Genomic DNA, 26,579 nt, shown 5'->3' on the forward strand with positions numbered 1-26,579 from the left:
TACACACATATATATACACACAGATATATACACACACACATATATATATACACACACGCACACACAATTTCATGTGGAATATATAACGTATAATTTTGTGTGAAATATATGTGTGTGTATATGTACATACACACACATCAGATTGATGTATCCCACACAAAATCCTGTATGGAGTTTAAAAGCCTGTTACATTTCATTCTCTGTGGAGATGTTTAAAGTCAAATTTAAGGCATAATATTAGAACTATAAGAATAGAAACATTTTTAAATTGTGAAAACAGGTATTTATATATTGTTTCAAAGAGATATTTGATAAATACATGAAAATTGGTGAAAGTATATGAGGAATTCATCTTTTAATTAGCACTTTGGTAGCTTTTGTCTTAGCCATATAAAATTACAGAAAACATAGATTCAAAGTTGAATTTCATAACAGATGACACTTAATTTAGCCCCATTTATAAAGTAGATGATTATTCTTGCTGATTGGTATTCCTAAGGAGATTAATAATTTATTATGTCTTTATCCCTTCTAGGGTTTAGTTACATACAGTTCACAGTATTTCATAGATACTAACTTGTTAAGAAAATGATCGATTATACATCCTTTCTTGGTACAGTTCTATTTCAGGAATATTTTCTAGAAAATCTAACAGAATTTCCCTGTGGAATAGAAACTTTAATGATGACATAATACTATATATATATATGTTTATAAACTGAAATGATTAGAGATCCTTGGGACTAGAGCCAGGTGACTGAGCCAAGAAAGAAAGTGTCCACAACAATTAGTGACACATTACAAGGTATGCAAATATTCAGTCTCATTTAATTAATAATAAGCCATGATTATTAATAATGTAGCATTATTACTAAGAAAATGGAAACTTGTCCATTTTGTTTCATAGATGCTAATAGTCAGAGAGGAATTAAGTTTACCTGGAAAATGGTACGGAGGGTCACAGAGAAGCACCATTCCTTTCCCTTCTTTTACTCTGACCTCAGGACGTTCCTCAGGTGGGAAAGGATCAAGATCTAATTACGAAAGAAAAAAAGAGAAACATTCACTCTCTGGTCAATAGAAAGAGAGGCATTCATCAATTTTACCTTTCAGCAAATAACTCATTCGTGAGATACAGCACTTCTCAGTGGTTTCGTGAAGCTTAGTAAAGTCAGCTCCTCGTTCTTACATTGCTGAGATTTTGTATACACTATTAAAAAGTTCTGTTATGAGCTCAAGGTCTATGGATATTGGGAGCAGCCTGCATAAGAATTCTGACAACCCTGAAAATCACAAATATCCTGAAGACTTTTGTTTCAGACTTAGGGAGAATCTCAGTCAGGGTATCTGGAAATACAATGAAATCAGACAAACCAGGGACCTACCAAAGAAAGTAAGTAAGAAGGAATGACTTAGAGGAATGGACTCATTTGAAGGGTATTTCTCTTCCTGAGGGAGGGCTTGGATATCGGGAAGGAATAAGGGTGAAAGGCAGGACCCTCATTAGGGAACGTGAAAGTAACCAATCTCTTGCTCCTTCTCAAATTCTGGGTTTGTTTCAGTTCTAATTTTCTTTACTCTTTTCTATGTATTTGGAACTTACATTTCACTTGATTCCTTGATATTCTTCCAGTTCTTCATTTGTTTTACTGATACTCATTCTATTTTTTTCTGCCTCTCTTCCTGTTCCTAACCTGTGATCAGCACCCAAATTATAACATTGAATTGTTACTTTTCTCAGTATAAAGTGTATACCTCTGAAAATTCATCTATTCTAAGTGTTACTTTTTTGCAGAGGACTTTTCAAATCTACTTCTCTAGGCCTGGTGTCTTACTTGAATGCCATCCCTATCCTCAATAGCTTACTTGACATTTCAACTTGGATAACTCGATATCAAAATAACCTCTGCATGTGAAGCAACCATTTAAATGCTTCCTGCCATCCTTGAAAATGGTTTTTCTTGCTCCCATCCCATTATTAATGAGAACAGAATGTTTCTACCCTCTGACTAGACATAACTTGGAAAAAAAATGTACAGTCTTCTTTCCTTTTGTGCAATGCAACCTGTTAATTCTTTCCTTATGGTTAATGTATATTATTTACATGTCCACTCTCACCACACTAATTTAATCTTACTTCTCTTCCTGGACCTTTCTCATTCCCTCCCGATAAACCCTACCATGAAGGACTTCTTAAAACACTGTTTTCATCCTATAATTCATTTTGCAAAACATTTAAGTGCTGACAAATCACATACTGGAGATCACCTGGTCCAGCTCATCTCCCAATGTAAAATTTTCTTTCAAAACAACCTCTAATTTTTAGCTTAGCACAGTTTTTCATTATTAGCCCTAATTAAAAGAAATGTTTCATGTAGTTTAAATGTAAAATAAATTAACTAAAATATAATTAAATTTATTCCTACTATTAGAGATTAAATATTAGGGAATACAATATTGTCATATTGGGTTGATCTTTGAAGAGTCACAGCCATTATATTGCAATATGTGACATTTTCTTCCCCCAAAAGACAATTTTCACCCCCTTAGGGGTGATAGTGCCCCTTTGATAATACATGGCTTGTTGCTTCCATTGATGCCTTTTTTATTTTTATGTTTTTAAGGCAGAGTCTTGCTCTGTCATCGGGCTGGAATGCAGTGGCACAATCTCAGCTTACTGCAACCTCCGCCTCCCGGGTTCCAGCAATTCTCCTGCCTCAGCCTCCCGAGTAGCTGGGATTACAGGCATGCGCCACAACGCCCAGCTAATTTTTGTATTTTAAGTAGAGACAGGGTTTCACCATGTTGGCCAGGATGGTCTTGATCTCCTGACCTCATGATCCACCAGCCTCAGCCTCCCAAAGTGCTGGGATTACAGGTGTGAGCCACTGCGCCCAGCCTGATGCTAACTTTTAAAGAGTCATTCAAGGTCCTCAGATGCTGGCCTTCCTTTATTTGACAACATCATCTTTCACTGTTTCAAGTGCATTCATAATATGCCTTGTGGTGCTTTGTTGTCTCCATTACACAATTAGGGTCCACTCATCTTGTAAGATCCACCTCATCTATGATGCCTTCCTCTGACTATCCTTTCCTGATTGTTCTTCTTGCTGAACTCACCTAAACACGCTTGCCCTTTTTTAAAAGTTACAGTTTACTTACATCCAAAGCTCAGGGTTGCTTCAGTGCTTCTGACCATCCCGTAGTTATTAGATGCTAAACAGTAGTAGATTCCAGCATCTTTCTGTTTGTCAGGGTTGTTGATAACAAGGTTTCCTCCTACCATACTGTATCGATCACTTGTGAGATCAACGTCCCCATTATTCATTCTCCATCTATGAGAAAAAGACACAAAGGTCAAATCACAGGTCGTGAGACCTAGAAACTCTACGGAGCTAACACAGTTCTAAAATAATTTGGGTACCGCTCCATGTGAAGTCAGACAATTAAGAATATGATTCAGGTGGTATTTCTTTGTACTCTATGATTCTGAGTCTCTAGGACCATAATTTGTAATTTAGCTCAAGTGCAGACAAGGAAACATCAAAATACGTGACGTATTTTGTCTTTTTTTTGTGAGGTATCTCAAGTGACAAATAATTTTGAGTTTTTCTCCATAAATTGATTTCTTGGGATGTAATTGATAGCCATCTATGCACCAGTTAGATTCATATATATGCAGATATACTGTATAAAATATTAAAGGCATTGTTCTACCATAAATAAAATACAAACTATCAATATCTGACTCTAAATTTCAAAGTAATTTTTCAATAAAACAAACTAATTGACATTGGGTTCTGCTCAATAAGTGACATATTCTGACCACTAGAGGTCAGTCACACAATTTGAAAATGATAAAAGTCAGTTGGGTTTTTAAAAATTTATTCCGAGCCACAAATATACAGGTAAAACTGGATTTTCCTCAGCCTAGAGTTAGTGGTCACTTATGTCTTTTCTCATTACTCTAAGATTACTTTTAATAAAGTAAAAAAGAGGAACAATTCTTTTTCTCCCCAACCGCATAATATCATAACAATATAAGACATGCTGCAGATAATCAGAGCATTAACTGATAGGGATAGTGTTATAAATAGACTGGAAACAGGGATCTAACTTTCTGATGTGATGATGAAAAGAATGCATGTAGAAAATAGTTCTCAACTAAGAGAACCAACTGTATAATTTTATAAACATTCTTTATCAGGGTTTGTCCTTTAAAGTTCCATGTCCTCAGGAAAGTCATAAGCCTAGAGCTGTGGTCAAATCGCTCAAGTAGTAGTGGCTTGTGGCCACATCGCTCATTCCCTGGCCACTTCTAATTAGAGTAATAATCATGCCCAAAAGTCCTAATGACTTTAGAATATCTGTTGTCAAATCAAAGTTACTGGAACGTTATTAGTCACAATTTTCGCAGTATAGGAGATAATTTAAAAGCAAGTATAGAAAACTGTGATTTTGCATTTTTAAAACTTACTAAATTACAATCCAATGAATAAAGCCTTCCTCTTCCCCCAGGTGATGGCAATATTGTCCCTGCCTGAACCATCTAGTGTTAAGTTGCTTAGCTCTTGTCAAGACAGTGGGTTTCTTTGTTGGGCAGCTCCAATTTTTGTAATTTCTCCCTCATTATATTGGTTCCTAATTTTTGTTTATTTTCTTACCTTCCTCCACATGGATCTGATTGTGCTTGTGACATCATATAAGGATTACCTTTTTCTGTCTTTGAAGAAGTTCACTGCTCTAGTTTCAGAAACATAGACTATTGCTACAATCCCTTTTAATACTTTTTTATTGTAATGCTTGTTTCTTTGGGGATGGGGGCAAGATAATGAAAGCCTCAAGGCTTATAAGTCAGAAGTAAAGTACCCTGTTGTACCTCTCAGGATGTTGCTATGAATAGCACGTTGTCCCAGAACATGCTACAAATATATAACTACTATATGAATGAAAAATTGGATGATTACCAAGGTTAGTATAATTTGTCCTGAAATTATGTACATTTTAAAAACTTTAAATGTTCTTTTCCATCAAACTATTTCCATCATGAGCTGATTTTTTTTCTGTTCTTTCCCCCCACTTTTTTTTTTCCTGTCAAATGCAGACGTCTTCATAACAAGATTAAACATCTATCTGTCTTCTCCAGTTCTGTCTATTAGTGTATGGATAACCAGGCCAAACTCAAAGTGGGAATTTCAGTGCTGGGTGCAACCTGAGAGAGGCAGTTGGTGACTTACTGGCAAAGCAAAGCTTTGCTTTTTATTGTTGCCTGTGGGGTGGGGGGATGGGGGCAGCAAGGAGAAGCATAGCCTTTTCCATGTTTCTAGAACGTTATCTGAGAGCAGCCCTTTCTTTTGGTTGCCTCTGTTCTAGCCTAGAGACTGATTTGCTAAGGTCCCTTGTGTGAATGTTAACAACAGAGTGTCACAGAATAAGTGTCACTGAATTAGTTTTTGAGATCTATCAATCTATCCAGATAGATAATGAAAAAATTGCATACCTCATTTTATGACCACAGTCATAAAAACTGTGTTTCAGTCTTGGATCTGTGATTTACTAGTTCTTGAGGAAGCAAATTTACTTATTCAGGATTCAGCTTCCTCTCCTGTAAAATTTTCTTGGATTGGATCTCCTCTACAGATCCTATTAGTTCTACTATTCCATGTCAATGACAAATAGGCTCTCATTATATATGGCTTAAGGGTGGAAATAAGTCTAGCCCATCAAATATTTTGAAAACAAATGTGTTATTTATAATTTATAAAATACCTACTTATATTTCCATGTATGAAATTGAAACAATAAAAATAATTTCAATGGGATGGTGATTTTGTATCTAAATTCACATTTTATCTTAAGAATAATTTTGTAATTATAGCCAAAGGCAGGAAAAAACTGAGTACTGTTAGAATCAAATGGGTGGAAGGGGATATTCTCTTTTGTAAGAACTTTTTATAATAATAGAAAGTTACTTTTGTATCAAGGAAAAAATATTAAAATTAACTTTGTTGAGTGACAACTTTCAATTAAGTCAGGTGACATTAACACACTAGAGCCCCCAATTTCTCCATCAGTCACTTGTTTTGTCTTCATGGAACCATTGCACAGGTGAAATTTAAATCCACTGGCATTTGGTTGATTTTTGCATCTCATTCTTTGCATCAGATGAGAAACTGTTAGTATACTTTTCTGACCCATCTGAAGCAGGAAAACTCATTGTTGCTTTTTATAAAGTTGTTTTAGATAGCATACATATGTAACCCAGAAAAATAGTAAGAGGTATGTTTATATAGATTTTCCTATAGGTAGAGACATTTAAGAAATTTGCTGTGTTGGGTGGAATATAGATATGAGACTGTTGAAAAATATGGTGCTTTCTACAGTTGTTTGTGCAAGATCTTTAAATGTACTTAATATAAAAATTTATCCATATCTGTAGGTATGAGTTATGCAGGCCAGTACATAACAAAAACATTTTATCCTCAAATCTGTATATTTAAATTATGCATAATTTTATGTAACCATTCATGGGCCTAAAAACATGATTTCCATTATACAATTTATAAGTGGATAATGTCAAATGCCAGTAACATTATCTGTGCAAAAAATAGTAAGAGAATTATTTGCATATATTTAAGAAAATCTGCTATTTGAGCATTAGACAACTTTTTTAATAGTTTGTATGCCAATATTTTTGTTAATGTCCATGGAATTTGCAGAAAGCACTATATTACATCTGTACAAGTTCATAGATGCTGATCTGTGATCATTACTCTGACACTCCACTCTGAAAAGAGAAGCGAGGTACATTACTTGTAAACCGGGAAAGGGCTGGCTCTTGCCCTACAGTTGAGTGAGACTTTTCCTTCCAGTGATTCCTCTGGATAAATGGTATTGATTGGCTGCTCTTCGAAAATTGGTCCAAATCCTTTGTCTTCCTCAGAAACTACAAGAAATATGAAATTGTTTTACATTGTACTGCTTTATAAGTCAAAGAAAATTTGAGAACATTGAAAAAAACATTACTTGAAAAAAATCAGAAACAGAATCTCCATTTTAATTCAAAACAAAGATATTTGCCTCCATAATACTGAGCCAAACATCAGGTTCTTCATTTAAAATTATTTTCTGTGCATCTCCTGTCATTTTTCCAAATGTACCATGTGTTGCCAAACTTAACTACTTTCCACTTCCCCAAACAAGCTGTGCTTTCATGCCCCTGAGCCTCCACATACGCTTTCGGTTTTCCTAGAATCATCATTCTACTTTTCTTGTCCTATCAAAATTTGCATGATCCTTTGGTGACCTAGCCATAGTTAGTTCCATCAGGAAGCCAAAACCTCTCATCTCTCCTGGCTTTTATTGGTCCTCTTTTGAGTTCCTGCAGCTCCCCATAAAGGTTATGGTACTTAATACACTTGCTATGATTCTTGGTTCAACTTTCTGTTCTGCTAGATTGCAAATGCTTGAGAACAGGTGGCTACGTCTTTCATCTGTGTACATCATTCTCCTGGGTTGTCTGGAAAACAAAAGGAGCCTAATGATTTTTGAACAAGAGTCTGAATGCAAAGGAGAGCTTCTTGATGTTGAGAAAATCGGTCTCTTTTCTGAGCCAGTTTTTGTTGATTTTTTTCTAAACATGTGACTAGCGTTGGCACTCAGCACCATCTAGAACAATCAATCAATAAATTACACGGATATTGGATCTGAACAACTGGTTTAAAATTTATCACAAACAGCCGTGTTGAGAAGCAGTTATTCCTCGTGGTCTATTCTCCCTGGAAGGGAAGAGTGACACCTCACAGCAGGATGAGGAGAAGAGAATCATTCACATGCCACCATTGTGGCAGCATTTAGAGAGCACAGTGCAAAGCCATATGCCTCAAATGAATTAATAATCATCTGTGTGGCTAGAAAGAATGAATATTCTTACAGGTCACTGGAATGTCTCTGCCCAATCTAAGCGATGATTCACTCCTCCGGTTGTTTTTTAAGAGAGAGGTAAAGACAATGGCACACAAATATTTTGTCTTCTCTGACACTAAACTTGAAGATGAGAGTGCTGTTCCAGCTTCCTTTTGAACAAATAGTTTCATTATGTCATTTAAATCTTGTCTCAGTAATATTATCAGTGTGCCTTTGGACAAATTATTTAATCTCTCCAAAGCTCAATATCACTCTTTATAAAATGGGGATAATAAAATCTACCTGAAAAGGTTATTATCAGAATTATTTTGAGACAATTCGTGAAAGATGGCAGTGTACCTGGCTTATAGTCAGCAATGAATAAATGCTAATTTTAAAAACACTCTCATGAATTTGCCAATCTCCTCAAAATTTCATTTCTGTTTCTTATGTATATAAGCTATTCAACTAATCATGAAGCTTCTAAAAACCAAAAGCCAAGTTTTCACTCTTATGACTCTGGTGCTATTAGCACTGTGTTGTTTGGGACACTCAGTACATTTTTGTTGTACATATAGATGGTTACTAAAATCCTCAAGTTAGTTCTGCCCCCCCACCCCGCCCCCACCACTGGTATGAAGAATTAATTTATTTAATTAATAAGTTAACCCAAAATGTTTCAAAGGGAGCTGCCTCATTCTTGGTTGAAATTTGCTGAAACTTTTATTCAATAGTTTATAGACCTCAGACATATTCCATAACCACCATCCTATTTCAGATAGGAAATAGCTGGATCAGAATCAGAAGAATGAGAGGAACTGAGACTTAGCTCCTGCCATGAACTTTTCTAGTTATTGTCTTAGGCAAGCAATTTGTTTTACAGGTCTCGTACATTCAGAAAAGAAAGGAACATGAGCATATGTCCTAAGGACTCCATGTGCCTACCACAATTATTATTAAGATTACAAATATGAGGTAGTCACAGAGATGCTCTCTGCTAATAATTTTGAAAGTTGTGTTGTAGGTTGTCTCTAGTTCCATATCCTTCTTGAGGCTGTAAAAGCGATAAATGAATATAATGTTTTCTGCTTCACTTCTAATACTTTTACTGAAGATGCCTGATATTTTCTGGCTATTCAGGTTGCAACAGCACAGCAGGGAAAAAATGAGAAATGAATCCTGAATCCTGATTACTGAAGACTTTCATTTTTTATGGAAGGTCTGGATTTTCTGATTTCTGAAAGAAATGACCTTGTGCTTATCTCTGATAAAAATCATATGCTATTTTTCTTCTCAGTTTGACAATTTCATAAGCTATTCCTTGAGTCTCTCCCAATTGCACAGGGTTTCTGACTGGAGCAATTTAGTTCACCTGCCATTTTGAAGATCTTGTTGTTTCTTCTCAATGCATATGAAAATGCTTAAAAAGACAAGCAGAGAAATCAATATATCTAGGTTCTCTTCTTGAAGGTAAGATAATTTCTATTCCCACTATAATCCTTGATAAATAATGACTTTAGTATGAATTATTTTAAAACAATTTATTTTAAGTCTAAGTTCATAAATATTTAGAAAACTAAAAATAAATATTGCTTAGGGGAGCGTAAAGTTCATAAAGATCTTCTAAGTACTTCGATGTTTATGCGACAAGCCTGGTGATGATGTAAATGTTATTACCAATGGAGAAGGCTATACATGTAAGGAGATTTAAAGAGAAATGAATTTGTGTTGCAAGTATGCATACACTTTAAACATAAGGCCACTAATCTGCACTGGATTGGATCTTGAGTTTCCACTTCTTACAACAGCGGTAGCATAGAAATTTCAGATGGTCATGTTGGGAGCAACAATTTGATACACTATAGGTGTTAGCTGTCCTTGATCTGACTTTGGGTACTTCAGTAAGTTTTTAGACACAACACCAAAAGCATGATCTATCAAAGAAGAAAAAAGGATTAAGTTGGATTTTCTTAAAATCAAAAGATCTGCTCAGTGAAAGACATCGTTAAGAGAATCTCAGGTCTTCAGGGTTAAGAGTTTTCCTTTGAACCTTCTCCGACTTGCATTCTACAAGCAGCACATTGGAAAGATTTTTTAGAAACTAAATATCAGTCTCATTTAATAATGGGGAATATAGTAGTGATTAAATATGACTTCCTAAATTATGAACTCATCTCAAAGAGGTACAGGCTTACATTAATAAAGACCAGTTACACAATTGTACTTCCAATGTAGAAATAGACAGCCCTGGCCTGTCTAGTGTCTGCTTCTAAAGTGGCTTCTAGAAGTGTCATTATATGGAGGGTCGTCGTCCAGAATTCTAAATTTAATTTATAATTTCATTTGCTTCCTTAAAAGAAGCTTTTTTATCTCTTTGAAGTAAGGTGAGTTATGGTCATTCAGAATTGCTTTGATTACTGAAAGTACTGCTTGGCGCCTTCAAATACAATAAAGACAAATTCACATGAACATATTTCTATGTAAAGATTAGTAGATTTTCATATTTTAATGAAATGAGTAGTCTTAAATATTTCTTTTGATAATGTATCCTTTCATTTAAGGTATATTATGCTTTTGAGATAAAAGCTGGTCAGCTTTCAGAAAACTGAGAATATGTTTTAAGTAGCTTTTTTATCTTAATAATATGTATTTTTTAAAAAAGAAAAAGGTGCTAGCAAGGAAAATTTTCATTGAAAATTATAGAATGTCACATACTAATAATGATGAGGCCGTGCCTATAAAGTTATACTGAGTGTGTATATAGGGTTATTCCTATATATAAGGAATGAGCAAACCCTCAAAGGGGATATACAATTTTGGAGTGAATTTTATAGGCCAAACTGGATAACATTGGTGACTCATGCTACTTTTTCTTCTCAGTTATAATACTTTTCACAAATTATATGTATATATTTCCCAATACTCCCACTTATATTTGACCTTTATAGGAACAGACAATGCAAGCTTTCAGGGATTAAAATAAGAAGCGAATCTCCAAGAAAATACTGAAATTATTTTTCACATTGAGAGAATATTGCAGTTAAGATATTTCCCTTTGCTCTTTCCTAGAACAAAAAGCAGAATAGGACACACTTCATGTCACATTCATTTTTCTATTAAGGATTTTATTTCATAACTATATGCTTCTTGCTTTTCTAAACTTTTCAAGCCTGAGTCACATAATGTATTTTGTTTGACGGTTTAGAAATTACTGTATATATTTTATTTTAGGAACATATTTGGGCCCTTGAAAGAAACACTACTCAAAACAAGCATCTGTATTGCATTGCCAGGTTCAGCATGAACCTCTTGAATATGATCCTCATGTCTCCCTTGCAGGCTGTACCTTAGTTTCCGACCATGCTAGCTCAACTAGGGTGCTCAGATGCAGGGAAAAGAATTTTGAGGGATATTTCAGTACAAAGCTCAGCAAAGAATCCAGTAATGTAAGCATTATGTTCTCAGCCTACAGAAAATACTGTCATCTACTGATTTTTTTCTACAGCCATGGAAGCACTTAGATGACAAATTTTGATGCTTTGGAAGTATTATGAGGTTAAAAGGCATAAGAAACAAACCACAGATAGAGATTGTGTTTTTAAAAACTAAAATTATTTTTTAATACATTCCTTTTTTTTACTAGATAGATTCTTCTTAAAAGGAGCACAAAGTTATAGATGACCTCTCAAGCTAATTGAAGCTTTAACATTTCATATCACTATTTTGATCTGCTTTTAATGCAAATACATTTATTTCCTACCAGATAATGTGATTATCATAAATCTATTACAGACATAAGTACATTTCTTAAATGTGATCAAAAAGATTAAGATAGAAATAAATAATGTAAGAATATTTGCAGTCATATTTACTAATGTAAATGAGAGGCAAAAGCTACTGTTCTTTCATTCTCACTTTTGCCATTAATATAATTAGTCACTTATATAATCTCAAATGGGATTACTTCACCTACCACTATATGGAGAGTATCCACTATAATATTGCTATTCTATTTTATTTCCAGGAATTGAAAGTAAAATTATGATTTGTACTTCAGAGATATTTGTATTCATTTTATATACTTTTTGAGACAAACTCCACTTCCCAGTCTATTACATGTCACCTCAATCTGTTAGTTAGTAAACACAATTTTACATAAGCATGTTGTAAGAAGAGTCCTAGGAAAAATCTATTAGAAAAAGGTAATGGCATCAAAATTTCAAAAGACTAAAATGGAAATTTTTACATTTACAGTGTTACAGTGATTATTGTGTGGGGAGTGGTGTAAGCTCTCTTGAAACTCTCTAAATGAGATAATATTTAAATTGTCACAAAGCATCCTTCTTCCACATATTACAGCTTCCTATCTCCACTGCCAACCATTTCCTGCTGATAACAGAAGATGGGCTTAGCCTTTAAACACTCTGGTACCCCAGTTTTTTAGGGTCATGGGTAATAGGTAACATTGCAGTCCTTTTTTATAACTAAACATACAAAGTAAGGAGTTGGCCTCAAAAACTTGCAGAAATACAGTTATTAGAATAAAGAATATAGTCAGGTTAGCATGAAAGTTAAGTGAACTAAATTCTCCTTGCTTGGCTTTACCTGCCCAAGGGGAGCCTGTCACATCTCTCTAGAGGAACTACTTTCTTGTCCTGTGACCCACCTCTGAAGCACCTAGATTCTGTTTTACATACCTGGCTGGGCATCTTCTGACACCTACCTCATGTCTTACTACATCCTAATATATAGCATGACTGGGCTGGTGGGCCTACTTCCAGAACTTGGCCTGTTTCAGTCTAACTCTAGTCTATTTTGATTAATGGGGCTATGTGGGACCATAGATCAAAATAGTGACAGGTCACTGACTGCTATAAAATGTCAATCATATTTAGAGATAGAAATATGTACTGAAAATAATTCTTACTGACTGATGTGAGTCTAGTTGAAAAAATATACAGGAAATCTTGGTGCAAGTACTGTAAAGATATATGAAATGTTCTACCTGTCCTCCCTACAGCTAAGCAATGAAGATAGTTTTTTTTAAATATTAGCTTTGGATATTATACAGTCATATCATAACTATAAATGTACACAGTATAAATTATATATTATTTCATATCCCAATTCTTACAAAATATATATTATACTGCTATTTTATTTCGTTTTTAAGATACTTTTTCTCAATGAATTACAAAGGAATGAAAGATACTTATTTTCATTTTAGATTAGCCTGGGTGTAAGTTGGTCCTACAATAGCTGCAGGTTTTTTTCTTTCTGAAAGTAAAGTAAATGCAGACTACAAGTGGAAAAAAGCATCTAAAATATTTGCTGTCAAATGATGTAGTTATTAATTAAATATCTCAACATTACAGATTATGTGTAACTTATTCATATTTGCTCTCTTATCTCAATAGAATACAATATTGCTTTCACAAAATCTAAAAAAAATTAAGAAGAAAAATATTCTTAAAGACATTGAGTGAAGTTGGTTTTGATGATTTTGTTATAATCTTTTATGTACTTTGTTTTTCAAATTTAAAATGTTTTTGTTTTAATACATATATTTGAACACTAGCTACTAATGTTGCTGTAAAATAATCATTAAGATCTATTATATATGCTGGATGACATATTGGATATAACTTTTTCATTTGTGAGAAAAATCTCAATTTCAATTCACCTGAGTAATTCAGCAGACATTGTTGGTTGACTCATCAGCTCCTCTTCTGCCCTTTACCTTCATGACAAAGCTCAGCTTAGTTCAAGGATCAACCTATCCCTCACATGACTCAGAAGTAAAGGTTGACAGGGAGTGATGCCATTACTCTTGCTAACGATGGGCTTGTTGGTGAATGTGTGACCCAACTCTGGACATGTAGTGTAAAGTTTCTGGGAAAGGTCTCCTTGTTTTTAAAGGTAGATAGATACAAGAAAAAAAACAAGCATGCTCTATTTGCCTACAAGACATTGTTATGTCTCTGTGTGATACCTGGAACTGCAGCACTGCTGCCAGCCGGTTAAGTAGGAAGCCTGAGGGTTGACCATTGGACTTACAATGTGTGACATTAGAGACATGAATGAGGCAGTTTTTGTTGAGTGCTCGTGGGAAACACTGATTGCAGCAGATTAAACGGAGAATATGGGTCAAGGAATTGGAAAAAGCAGCCATAGGCTATTTTTAAAAAATACTTAGTGAATAAGTCTCACAAGATCTGATGGGTTTATCAGGGGTTTCCGCTGTTGCTTCTTCCCCATTTTTCTTTTGCTGCGGCCATGTAAGAAGTGCCTTTTGCGGCCGGGCAGGGTGGCTCACGCCTGTAATCCTAGCTCTTTGGGAAGCTAAGGCGGGCGGATCACGAGGTCAGGAGATTGAGACCATCCTGGCTAATATGGTGAAACCCCGTCTCTACTAAAAATACAAAAAATTAGCTGGGCGTGGTTGCGGGTGCCTGTAGTCCCAGCTACTCCGGAGGCTGAGGCAGGAGAATGGCGTGAACCCGGGAGGCGGAGCTTGCAGTGAGCCGAGATCGCGCCGCTGCACTCCAGCCTGACAGTGTCACCTGCACTCCAGGTGACAGAGTGAGACTCCATCTCAAAAATAAATAAATTAATTAATTAAAAAGTGCCTTTCGCCTCCTGCCGTAATTCTGAGGCCTACCCAGCCATGTGGAACTGTATGTCCAATCAAACTTCTTTTTCTTCCCAGTCTGGGATATGTCTTTATCAACAGCGTGAAAACAGACTAATACAATGGGTAACCTTGATTTGGCATGCAAGTTCTAGCACTGGTTGTTCAGTGATTCTTCATGATTTTTCATTCTCCTACCATCATGCAGTGGCTTTTGTAAGTTACTAGTGTTGCTACACTCATTAAGCACCTACTTGTCAGTTATTATGCTAGAAGTTATCATGGCAATTCATTTTTTAGTCCTCACAACAACTCTGTGATTTTTACATATTGGAAAGTTGAGACTCATAGAAGTTATATAATTTATGCAAGATAATAAAATCATCTAGTAAGTACTGAGCTGAAAATGCAAATTCAGGCTGGTCTTACTCTAGACTCTGTATTTTTTCCAGTATACCATGCTGACTTTATTTCTGCAGTATCTGTTTGGTAGTTGAAGTAGGCTCTAAACTGGAAGGATTATTAAACAATAAATTTTGCAATACCTGTGGACTTTTAATTGAACTGAATCTTAAGATTCCAAGTTCACTAACTTTAGTTATCTCCCTTGCAACAAAGCAAGAGGCTTTCAAAAATAAGTTCAAGGTTTACAAATTTTAAAATATTGCTTCCAAATTTAGTCGCATAGCACTGTTACAAAGCATGCAGGAAAAAAAGCCAGCCAAATTGAATATGTTCCATTTGCTACAATCCTCTAACAGGATATTTGTTTATGATGTATCCACTCATTCAACAAACAATTTGCTTATAATCTCAGAAAGACGACCTTACAAAATTTCGTAGTGATCTAACATTAACCATTTGCCTTAAAGTTTAGAGAGTTAATAGTTTAAAGCAGAGATAAAATATGATTCAATAGAGAAAAGATGTTTACAAGGTCTACTCTTTGGTCAACTTACCTCCATGACCATATCTTCTATACCATGTAAACTCTAAAAATGAAAGAAAAAACAATTTTGATCCTGAAGCAATTATTTGAATTGTGGTTTCAAACATTACTTAAATAGCTGAGATGCTAGGCAATGGAATGAGAGTAGTGGCCCTTTACTATAAAGGTTGAAGTATCTTCACATCTGTGCAGATACTTATTTCTTATCTTTACATTGATAGTTGCAGCACCAAAGTTTGCAGTCAATAGAATTCGTATGAATTTTCAGTAATAATAAGATAATTTTTATTTTATTCACAAAAATAAGACTTCACAATGACTTTACCAAATTTTTTCTTTATTATATTTACATTATATATATGTAAATATATTATGCATGTAATTACATCTATGTATGTGGGTGTGTGTGCATAATTACCCTGGTTATAAAATATATATTTATCAATGTCATTAAAATCCTTAAGTACTAATGAAATGATCTTTTCTGAGTTTTGAAGTGAGCATAATAAAAATTATTCCCCAAAATAAAATAATATTTTTTTATGTTCTTAATAATGATGCCCGTCAGATTAATCATTAAAGTGATCAATGGGGATTTATATACAAAAGGATGAGGACCATTTATGTCTTGAACAAAACAGTCACTCAACAAGCATCTACTGGTTTAGGTCATTAACATGAAAGTATTAGAAAAATTGATTGTTAGAATTCAATTTTTCTAATACTTTCATAATAATGACCTAGCTCAATAAGTACTAGTTGAGTAATTATATCAGTTTTTCAGATAAAGATATGATGTGCTTCTCATTGTAGGAAATAGGTCTGAATGCTTCACACTTGCCTTTGGAAGACAGAAATATAATATTTCTTTGTCCTGAAATGAATGTACTCTCAAAATTGTTTTATTAGTCTTATGTCCCTACACACACTGTAGATTACTTTAATCCATTTTTTAAATTATATTGATCAAATTGGTAAAAGAGTTGTGTAAGATTCAGTAGTGTGTTGCATCTGCTTATAGGTCTTAAGAAGTGATTATTAATTTTCAGAAATTTTGTTAATCAGTTGTTAAACATGGCCAGTATTAAAAATTGCATTAATTTACAAGTGAATAAATTATACTAAGAACAAAGGGAATAAATGCTTAAAACCCATTGCTTTCTCTCTTTTATTTACTATGTTTTATATTCTCTTTGCCATTGTGGTTACTTATATCAGGGTGGTGAAAATACTACAGACTGGTGAGCGGTTGCACATCTTTCCAGTTCCACATTAAATGATGTCAAGTTGAAACTGGCCATGGTAGGATAATTTACTCCCCAGTAATAGACAAATGCTACACTCCAGGGATCTCCCCAGAGATCTAGATTTTAAACATTCACCAGCACACTATTACCCAAGATTGACAATGTTTTGTGAAATCTTAATTGAAATTAAAAAGGAAATAGGGTCACCCTTGATACATATTTATCTACTTATCTGACCCAGATGTCAAGAAAATAAGAAGTTTTACTTCATACAATACATTTAATAAATACACATATCAATTATGTTGACATAATATATGTAGAATATACAAAGGATATTTCTTACCTGCTAAACAGGTAGTAATAGATATTATCACAAGATGACTGACCAGCAACCACATTTTCATCTTGTATTTAGTAGAAGTTCGATTCAATTTTCCAAAAAAGAATTTAGCTCTATGGCAGTTGGATAATTTTAAACACCTGCATCAAGAAAGAAAACAAGAAGAAGGAAAGAATTAGAAGGAAGGAGAGGGGAAGGAAGGGGACAGGAGGAGAGGAAAAGAAAGAAAGGGAAGGAAATTGGAAATGTTCATCATTTGAGGAAAACATTATTAACCTATGTGATTTTATGCTTTTTGTTTGTAGCAAAGTTTTCATTTACATAAATATATTTGTAAACACCGTGTAATGCAAAGAGTGGAGTCAGTATCAGAAGGCTTCAGCTGACATCCTAGTATTGACACAATGCAATCACGAGTGTCACTCAGTCATGTGTTTAGGTTTCTTTTCCTCTGTAACCATTGAGTATAATAATTCTTTTCTACAAATAGCACAGTTGTAAACATTTTGATATCATTCACTTTAATTGAAGGTTACATTTAACGGAAGGCCTGGTTCAAAGATTCAATTGAAGTTACATTTGTATAAGAGCTTGTAAACTCACAGACATTACACAAGGGCGATGATGTTAGCATTTTCTGTTAGTGGCTTAAGGAAAATTTTTGCCAGACATGTTAATTTTAAATGTTAAAATATATTAATTAATAAAATATTCATTCCTCCTCATCCCTTTTACTTCTTTCACTTATTCAAGAAAAAAGCAAATAAGTGTTCCTTGTATATCAACAGGGGACAATCAAGGTTTTGTGGGGCCAAAATTGTCCATTCAGAGAGCCTTCTTTCAGGACAAGAAGAAAATAAAATTACTAATATAAATGAAAATACGAAACCATGTAGCAGTCTAATTAAAATATCTTGCTTTTAAAAATTTTGCAATAATGTACGACCATGTGATTACACTGCTAAGGTTTCACCCAGGACCCTGGAATAGCCTCATGCAGGTGAAGGGCCCTGCTACTTAAGTTTCATCATCTCCGTGGTAAAATCCACCACTGTGACTAAGCATGTAGCTATGAAGACTCAAAAAAGAAAGGCACAGTTTGCTTGCTCTTAAGAAGTTCATAGAAAAAGAGTACACAGATATGTGAACAAGCCAGTGCAATGACATAGTTGTGTGGACCTGTATGCTATTAAACGTGAAAAAGTGTTAATCATTTTCACTGAAAGCATGGTAAACACAGCACGGTGGGAATGGGCCTTCCTGCGGTAGGCAGGGCCTTATACAGGAGTGTTGCATTCTTAGATTTGAGTCATTTGGTGACTTCCTGCCTCAACCACTGCTTACTGGATCACCTTAAGAATGATATGGCCTAGGGCATTAGAGCACTCATCAATAATGACACAATAGGAGTTTCATCTTGAAAAGACATTAAATCATTGTTTTAAAAGAATATATAATAGCATAACTGAAATCTCATGACATAGAATTGAATGAAAACATAAATTAAGATAGAGCATGGGCTGGGCACAGTGGCTCACACCTGTAATCCCAGCCCTTTGGGAGGCTGAAGCAGGTGGATCACCTGAGGTCAGGAGTTCGAGACCAGCCTGACCAACATGGTGAAACCCCCATCTCTACTAAAAATATAAAATTAGCCTGGCTTAGTGGCGCATGCCTGTATCCCAGCTACTCGGGAGGCTGAGGCAGGAGAATCACTTGAACCCGGGAGGCGGAGGTTGCAGTGAGCCGAGATCTTCATACCACTGCACTCCAGCCTGGGCAACAAGAGCGAAACTCCTTCTCAAAAAAAAAAAAAAAAAAAAAAAAAAAGAGCATGAAAAACAATTTTAAAAGGAAAACACATGTCGTAGTGTTCAACGTATAAATATAGTCGAACATATTTAAAACAGCAACATTAAAATCCTACGGATTGCTTGCATCATACTATTATGTCAAAGAAACATATAGGAGTCTATTTATTTTTTAATGGATTTTGAGAACACATATACTCCCTGATTTGCAAGAATCCTAGCATTTGGCAGAGGCTGGACAAAATTTTTACGTGGACCATGGTAATATATGGGCCAGGATAAACATATTTTTCCTTTTTAATATATATAAGCCTGAAATTTTAAATTTTTATTAATTTATTTTCCTAGGCAGAATTGGGCAGAGAGGAAAATAAATAGTCTAATAGAGGTGAAGAATGAAAAACAATTTTTTTTTCTTTTGAGACGTAGTCTCTCTCTGTCGCCCAGGCTGGAGTGCAGTGGTGCAGTCTCGGCTCACTGCAAGCTCCACCTCCTGGGTTCACGCCATTCTCCTGCCTCAGCCTCCCAAGTAGCTGGGACTACAGGCGCCCGCCACCACGCCCAGCTAATTTTTTGTATTTTTAGTAGAGACGGGGTTTCACCGTGTTAGAATGGTCTCGATCTCCTGACCTCGTGATCCGCCCGCCTCGGCCTCCCAAAGTGCTGGGATTACAGGCGTGAGCCATTGCACCCGACCAACAATTCTTTTAGAGGACAGGAAAATCAATTACATGATCTGTGGAAAGATTTTTAGCTTTTTATTTTGATTGTGCATGACATCGTTATCTACATATAGACCTAAGTGAAAATTTTTGAAATGTGTACACACTGGTTATGCCTATCTAAACTTTGTCACAAAAATGTGAATTTGATCACTTTTTTTGTCCTGATAGTTTCTAATTTTTCTCATTGAGTTACACATACAAAATAAGACAAGTTATTTTAATGAAGAGAAAGTTAGAAAAAGCAAACACATAAAAATGCCAAAACTTCAATGCCAATCAAGCAATTGACTTTGTAAAAATTAACTTAGATGACATATTATTATTTTTATTTTTAATTTTATTATTATTACACAAATCCTAATTTGTGTAATCCTAACTGTACTCCAGCCTGAGTGACAGAGTGAAATCCTAATTTGTGTAATAATAAACTGTTATAATTTGAGAATTCTAAATGTTTCCCACAGATATTCACATTTAAGAGCAAGAGATGCTACTGCAGTGTTGCTATTGAGGGGCAAAGCAAGCAGCACTGACGAGAGAGAAAAAGAAACAGATAAATAAAGGTGAAGAATTAAGAGCAATTTCTGTGAAAGTTTGCTTCTTATTTTTCATTTTGATAGAGTACATCAGTGATATTTTGGTCTATTTACCCACGAACTGTATAGATAATCTGGAAAAGAAGTGTGATAGGCCTAAAAAAAGATTAGTTGTGTCCACATACAGCAAGAGATCTCAGTAAATTGAAAATAAAATACAACTGTATTGTAATTTAACAGTTCCTTCTCAATAATGACCACAGTATATGGGAACATGTGCCAAAATGCATAAATGTGTACAGGGGAAGTTAGCCAGATCTTGCCGAATTTTGCCTCAACCATTCTTTAGCTTGCAACTTTGGGCAAGTTACTCAACCTCTGAACCTAACTGTCTTCACCTTTTAATATGGAAAGAATATCTAATTCATAGCACTATTGCAAGGTTTGCGTAAAGTTGTGCATGCAAAATGTTGACTGAAAGTATTCAGTAACCATTTATTATTCCATTAGGCTGTAAGCCAACCAGGGCAGGGGATACATATCTTGTTCATTGTTGTGGCGCTAATGCCTGACACACAGAAGTCACTTGATACGGAGTTATTGAATAAATGATGAAATGAATGGACCATGTACATAACTATAATCCTATCCAAAATGAACTTTAATTTCCTAAAATAAGAATAGGGTCTGGGTCCAGTGGCTCACACCTGTAATCCCAGCAATTTGGGAGGCCGAGGCGGGTGGTTCACCAAAGGTCAGGAGTTCGAGACCAGCCTGGCCAACATAATGAAACCCTATCACTAGTAAAAATACAAAAAATTAGCTGAGCATGGTGGCATGCACCTGTAATCCCAGCTACTTGGGAGGCTGAAGCAGGAGAATTGCTTGAACCCAGGAGCCGGAGGTTGCAGTGAGTGGAGATCATGCCACTGTACTCCAGCCTGGGTGACAGAGTGAAACTCTGAGAAAGAAAGAAAAAAAAAGAAAGAATGAAAGAGAGAGGGAGGGAGGGAGGAAGGAAGGAAAGGAAGGAAGGAAGGAAAAAGAAGGAGAAGGAGAAGGAAAAAGAGAAGAGGGCTGGGCGGGGTAGCTCACGCCTGTAATCCAGCACTTTGGGAGGCCAAGGTGGACGGATCACGAGGTCAGGAGATCGAGACCATCCTGGCTAACACAGTGAAACCCCATCTCTACTAAAAATACAAAAAAATTAGCTGTGCGTGGTGGCAGGCGCCTGTAGTCCCAGCTACTCGGGAGGCTGAGGCAGGAGAATGGCGTGAACCCGGGAGGCGAGGCGGAGCTTGCAGTGAGCTGAGATCGCGCCACTGCACTCCAGCCTAGGCGACAGAGCGAGACTCCATCTCAAAAAGAAGAGAAGAGACGAGAAAGAAAGAAGGAAAGAAAATGTCTCTTACTGGGGCTTTGATCCTTGTTAGGGATTCCTGCAGTTTATAAATATACTCCAGAAAAGGATATTTTAAGTATCAATATTTAAAAGCATTTTGAAATATGTGGTTTATTGGGCGTTACTGGAAGTCTCTGTTTTCCAGTTCTGAATATGTACACTCTAATCAGAATGAAAAGTTATTTTCATTATTTTGAGCCTCTCTGTGTTATTCCATGCTGTCTTTTCCTTCACTTCAAAATGTTTTGTCTTTCAGTAGGAGAGTGAGACATCCCCCAGCAGCATGTAATTTATTTTATGATACAGATTTCTTGCCATTCGGGTACAAAAGTATCTTTCATATGTTGTTCACACATTTGTTTTTCTGCTGGTGATCTGTTCTATTGTGTCACCAGTTATCCCATCATTTGTGACTCTCTGATCACATCCTTCAGCAGCACAGTAGAGAAGGCAGCAAGCTGAGCCCATCCTGCTAATGTGGAAGAAACTGCCCCTACTACTTCTCTCTTGAGGCCACACCACTTAGTAATTCACAGCTAGCCCCCTGACCTCCATGGACCTGAAAGTGTTGCAAAAAATGAAGTGACAGAGGCAAAAAAAAAAAAAAAGCAACTCTGACAAACGTGTGCCAGTCACAGGAGCAGACTTGTTTCTTCTCAACAACTGAAATAACAGAAGGACCAGAAGCAGGAACTGGGGATGCATTCCTGTTCCTGAGGCCATGCTGTGCTGGCCAGCTCCCTGAAAGTGTCAGCCTTCAGAGCCCTGTGATCTCTTGTACACCCAGCCAGGCCTTATGCCAGGTACTGCTGCTGCTGCTGCTGCATCTCACAACCTCACGCAGCTCTGTGGGTCTCCATGACTGATGGATCCCTGACATGGACTGGCACTCTGTTAATTTCCAGGAGAATTCACCTTCTGTTCTCCAGCATCCTTTACTAAATCTCTTACACATATTTTAAAACAACAACACTTCTCAATATAGTAAGGCAAGGCAGTATGACACATCTTCGTCTTTCTTTCTCCTTCTCTCTTCCTCTACTTGTCATTCTTCTTCCTTCTCCCTCTTTCCTTTAGACAACACTAGGGTTTTCTCATTTGAGAAATCTGTCCTATATCTAGATATGCATTTTTCTGCTGGACAGACCTCCATCTAGCTCTTGTCATGTTTTATTCTGGTGCTGGATAGTCCAAATAAATTATTATAAAATGCTTCAACAATATATTAGCAACTATTATTTACAAAGAATTTAGTACTGCTATGTAATGAAAGTGTGTTCCATCATGACAAATGAAACTAGCTTTTCATCGCATTGATGATTAGACAATCATTTACATTGACAGAGAACATCGCAAGAATATTGAAGAAATATTCATATATATCAGCAAATGGTCATATCACTTTTACAAAAAAAAATTTTTGGCACATCAGGTACAAAAAAATGTGCCTTTATCCATAAATTGTACCTCTATTTCAACCTCGTGAAAGTTCATTTTTTAAAAAAATATTTAACCTAAAATTTGATGTTGAACAACATTCACTACAAAGTTCTATTTCCAAGAGATTATCAGAAGCTTATTCAAGTTAAGCACATATTATTCCAGACAAAAAGACACCAATATCTCCTACTCTACAATTCAAAACTGAGGGACAATTTCCTCTCAGACTCCATCTGAAATTCTGCCTCTGCTGCTCAAGTCCCTTCATCTTCTGAGGTGTCAGTCTTTAAAATGAAGATCCAGGTTCCTACTAAGAGTGTTATTGTGAGGTTTAGGTAATGCATGTATATGGATATGTGTGTGTGGATGTAAAGCTTTGCAGCATATGTACATAAAAGTGAAATGCATGAAATGAATACATGAAATTTTCTGGAAATAAAACTAGTTTTGAATTTTAAAATTGCTACCCCTTTAAAAGGGGATACTATACAATTAAATACAAAGTCAATTAAGCACTTTCATATAAATATTATCTCTCTCCAGTTAATTTTTGGATTATTAAATACAGTTTAAATATAGGTGATGAAACCCCCTTTAACTGACTAATGGTATGTTTTAGATCAGCCTCACACTGATTTCTTTACACTCTATAAACAAAAGTCTAACCATTTTCTATGAAGTCATTAACAATGTTTAAACAGCTTATTGCAGTGGTCAAATGCATTTCATAAAAATTTCTGAAGACCATACTGTTCTAAGCCAAGGAATACAGTACACACACAAGGAGAATACCCCCTTTTCTGCAAATGATTACAAACAGTATCCTTCCATTGTCAGAATAAAATATGTTGTTCACTGAGCAGATAGAGCTGCATTGGTCTTCAGATGGCAACAGCCTTAGCCCCTCAAACAGCCTGTCACTTGAATGTGTGTGCCATATACATGAAAGAGGAGCAACACAACATATTCTAAAACATCTCATGAAATGTAACATCCCCAGAGTGTCAAACATTCCAACCTTCACTTGGCACACTTACTACAATAATTCTTGAACTTTAGTATGCCTACAGATTACTTAGGAAGCTTGATTAAAATCAGATGCTTGAGCTATTTCTATAGAAATTCTTATTATCTTGCGATTTACTCAGGAATCTGTCTAATTAACAAGTGCACCCCAAATGGTGTTAAGTGGACCCTGGACCACATTTTGGGAAACACTGACTTAGCGTTATGAAAAATATGCTAATTTTTGAATATAAAAAATCCTTTTTATGATCTAGATCAAGAACAGATTTAAAATATCTTTTTAAAAAACTAATAAAACATAGAGAATTTAAATGTGTCTAGAATAAAAGGATTCAAACCCTGGCTGTATTACTAGCTATGCATCTTTGGGCAATCTACACGATCCCTATTAACTCAGTACAGCTCTAGAAATGTGAGAGATTTGGTCAGGATCAGATACGAAAATGTACAAGTTAGTGGCTTATAAGATTTTAAGAAGATATGCTTGTTACTTCCTACTGCATTTATGTATCTGAGGTTACTGTGTCACCTTCAGTACTCCCATTCATTGCCTGGCTCCCTTCAATCTCTTCTACACAGATTCTTCATGTAAATCATCGACAACAGAGCGGTTGTCAGTTTCACATCCCCTCGTTCTTTGCAACTCCTACTGAAACCTATCTACCATGTTTTATCTTTCCTTTAATATTCATTTAATGTTTTAAGCAGCAATTATTTGCCAAACCTAAAATATAGCTTTGCCCTTGAGTAATAAACTGATTGTTATTAATATACTGATAGGAAAGAGGTTGAGTGGAATCTCGTAAATACATTTGTGAGTTCTAAATCTTGCTTGCTAAAACAGTGCCTCTTTTGTTCATTGATTGAATCAGTAATTCTCAGCATTGCTGATAAGCAAGAAATAATATCACTTGATTTGTTCATTATTACTATCTCCATTTTCCATTAGCATGTCAAATTTTGTAATTCTAAGCAAAATAACCGTGTGGAGTTGGTACCTTATCAGTTCCATGGGCAAGATAGTTTGGAATCAGCAGGGCTTTTCTGCATTTTCTCAAACTTTACAAGGCACCTAACCATACACACACACACTCCCAAAATGTAGGACAAAAATCTATGTGGGCCTTCCTATTTTTGCTACCACCTAAAAATGATGGCTTCCTGAAATTCCAGGGAATACGTGTGGCTGTAGCAATTATAGTCCTGTGTGACACCATGGGCTTAAATTATCCCAGCAAAAATATATGCTATAAATATCACAAATAAAGTTTCACTATTTTTACATTCCTCTGCTTGCATTACATCATTTCAAAAATAAATGAGCAATTAATTCAATTATAAATCCAATTATCTAAAAATGTAAGCAGTCAGTTGTTCTGTAAAATGCATGCCGTCCTGTCAGCACTTAATTAACATCCATATCTGTCAAAGCCTTAAGATTTTTTTCTCCTCAGCAGCCATTTCTAGAGATGGACTGACTTAAAGGGATTACATGGATTGCTCTAATACAAATAGCTAGTAACAGAGCACAGAGCAAGGGTTTCTATTCCGTACAGGTTTAAATCCCTTATTGTTTATTACTTAATTTTTTAAAAAGATACTTAGTATCTGTCTTTGCTTTAGATTATTAAAAAGCCAGTATTTTGCATATTTAATAATTAACATATTTTTCATAACAATAAGTCAGTGTTTCCCAAACTGTGGTCCAAGGGACACCTACATTAACAGCATTTGGCATGTGATTGTTAAGATCGATTTCTGAGCAACTCTTGAAGAATAGTCTTAATATTTTCATTTTAATCAAGTTTTCCGGGAAATTTGTGGGCATACTAAAGTTGAAGGATTGTTGTAGTAATTGTGTTAAGTGAAGGTTGGAATATTTTCATTGCTCACAGAGAACAATGTATAGGTATCTATGTGCATGCAAATGTGTTCCAGGGCCACATGTTCAGCCAACGCATCTCTAAAAATTAGAAGATGCATGATATTTAATAGTCTGTCTCTTAAAATTATGTCTATGGTATATTTTGTGTGGCATTTGGTCTACATCATGAATAAATATCCTCTATGTCTACATCTGATTCATTTTGCCATATCATAATAAACAAGGCATTCTGATGTATTGCTTTGACTAATAACTAGAAGGTTTCTGATTTTTATGTGAGACTGTCTTATTGGACTATAATGACCTGATTGAATGTGTTTTAACTACCATTGTTGCTCAACTGCAATTCAAACCGATCTGAGATTGGTAGACTACTATAAAAGAAATATGCTTTGTGATACCTGTGAATCATATCTAGATCCAAAGTAGAATTTTGAATTTAATACAGCAGAAAAAAATCCTATGTCAGCAGGATAGAATGTTCAAACTCCTTTCTCTTTTGCTCTCACATATAAGCATAAAAGGATAAGACCTGTAAAGAAATAGTGCCAGATCCAAGAGCTCACTCAATGTACCCTGAGAGTTTTAAAGACTTCCTGTGCTGTAATAATCCCTTTGTATGGCCTTACTCCACTGTGGAGATGCCCACAACTAATAAAAAGGCTTCATCACTGCTGCC

At 35.5% G+C, this 26,579-nt stretch overlaps 1 protein-coding gene across 6 annotated transcripts in view; it reads right to left on the bottom strand.

Moving 5' to 3' along the window:
* Nucleotides 1-26,579, bottom strand: part of CNTN1 (contactin 1) — a 381,066-nt gene that overhangs the window by 147,498 nt on the left and 206,989 nt on the right. For all 6 annotated transcript variants that reach the window (XM_031000864.3, XM_063694062.1, XM_019039242.4 and 3 more), the window contains 5 exons: nucleotides 17,079-17,215; nucleotides 15,496-15,528; nucleotides 6,814-6,946; nucleotides 3,163-3,335; nucleotides 939-1,034 (listed from right to left, as the gene is read on the bottom strand). In XM_031000864.3, coding sequence (XP_030856724.1) covers nucleotides 939-1,034; nucleotides 3,163-3,335; nucleotides 6,814-6,946; nucleotides 15,496-15,528; nucleotides 17,079-17,139 — 496 coding nt within the window. In that variant the 5' untranslated portion in view covers nucleotides 17,140-17,215. The remainder of the gene's footprint in view (nucleotides 1-938; nucleotides 1,035-3,162; nucleotides 3,336-6,813; nucleotides 6,947-15,495; nucleotides 15,529-17,078; nucleotides 17,216-26,579) is intronic.

Source organism: Gorilla gorilla, chromosome 10 (genome assembly GCF_029281585.2).
Source record: "Gorilla gorilla gorilla isolate KB3781 chromosome 10, NHGRI_mGorGor1-v2.1_pri, whole genome shotgun sequence".
Lineage (NCBI taxonomy): Eukaryota > Metazoa > Chordata > Mammalia > Primates > Hominidae > Gorilla > Gorilla gorilla.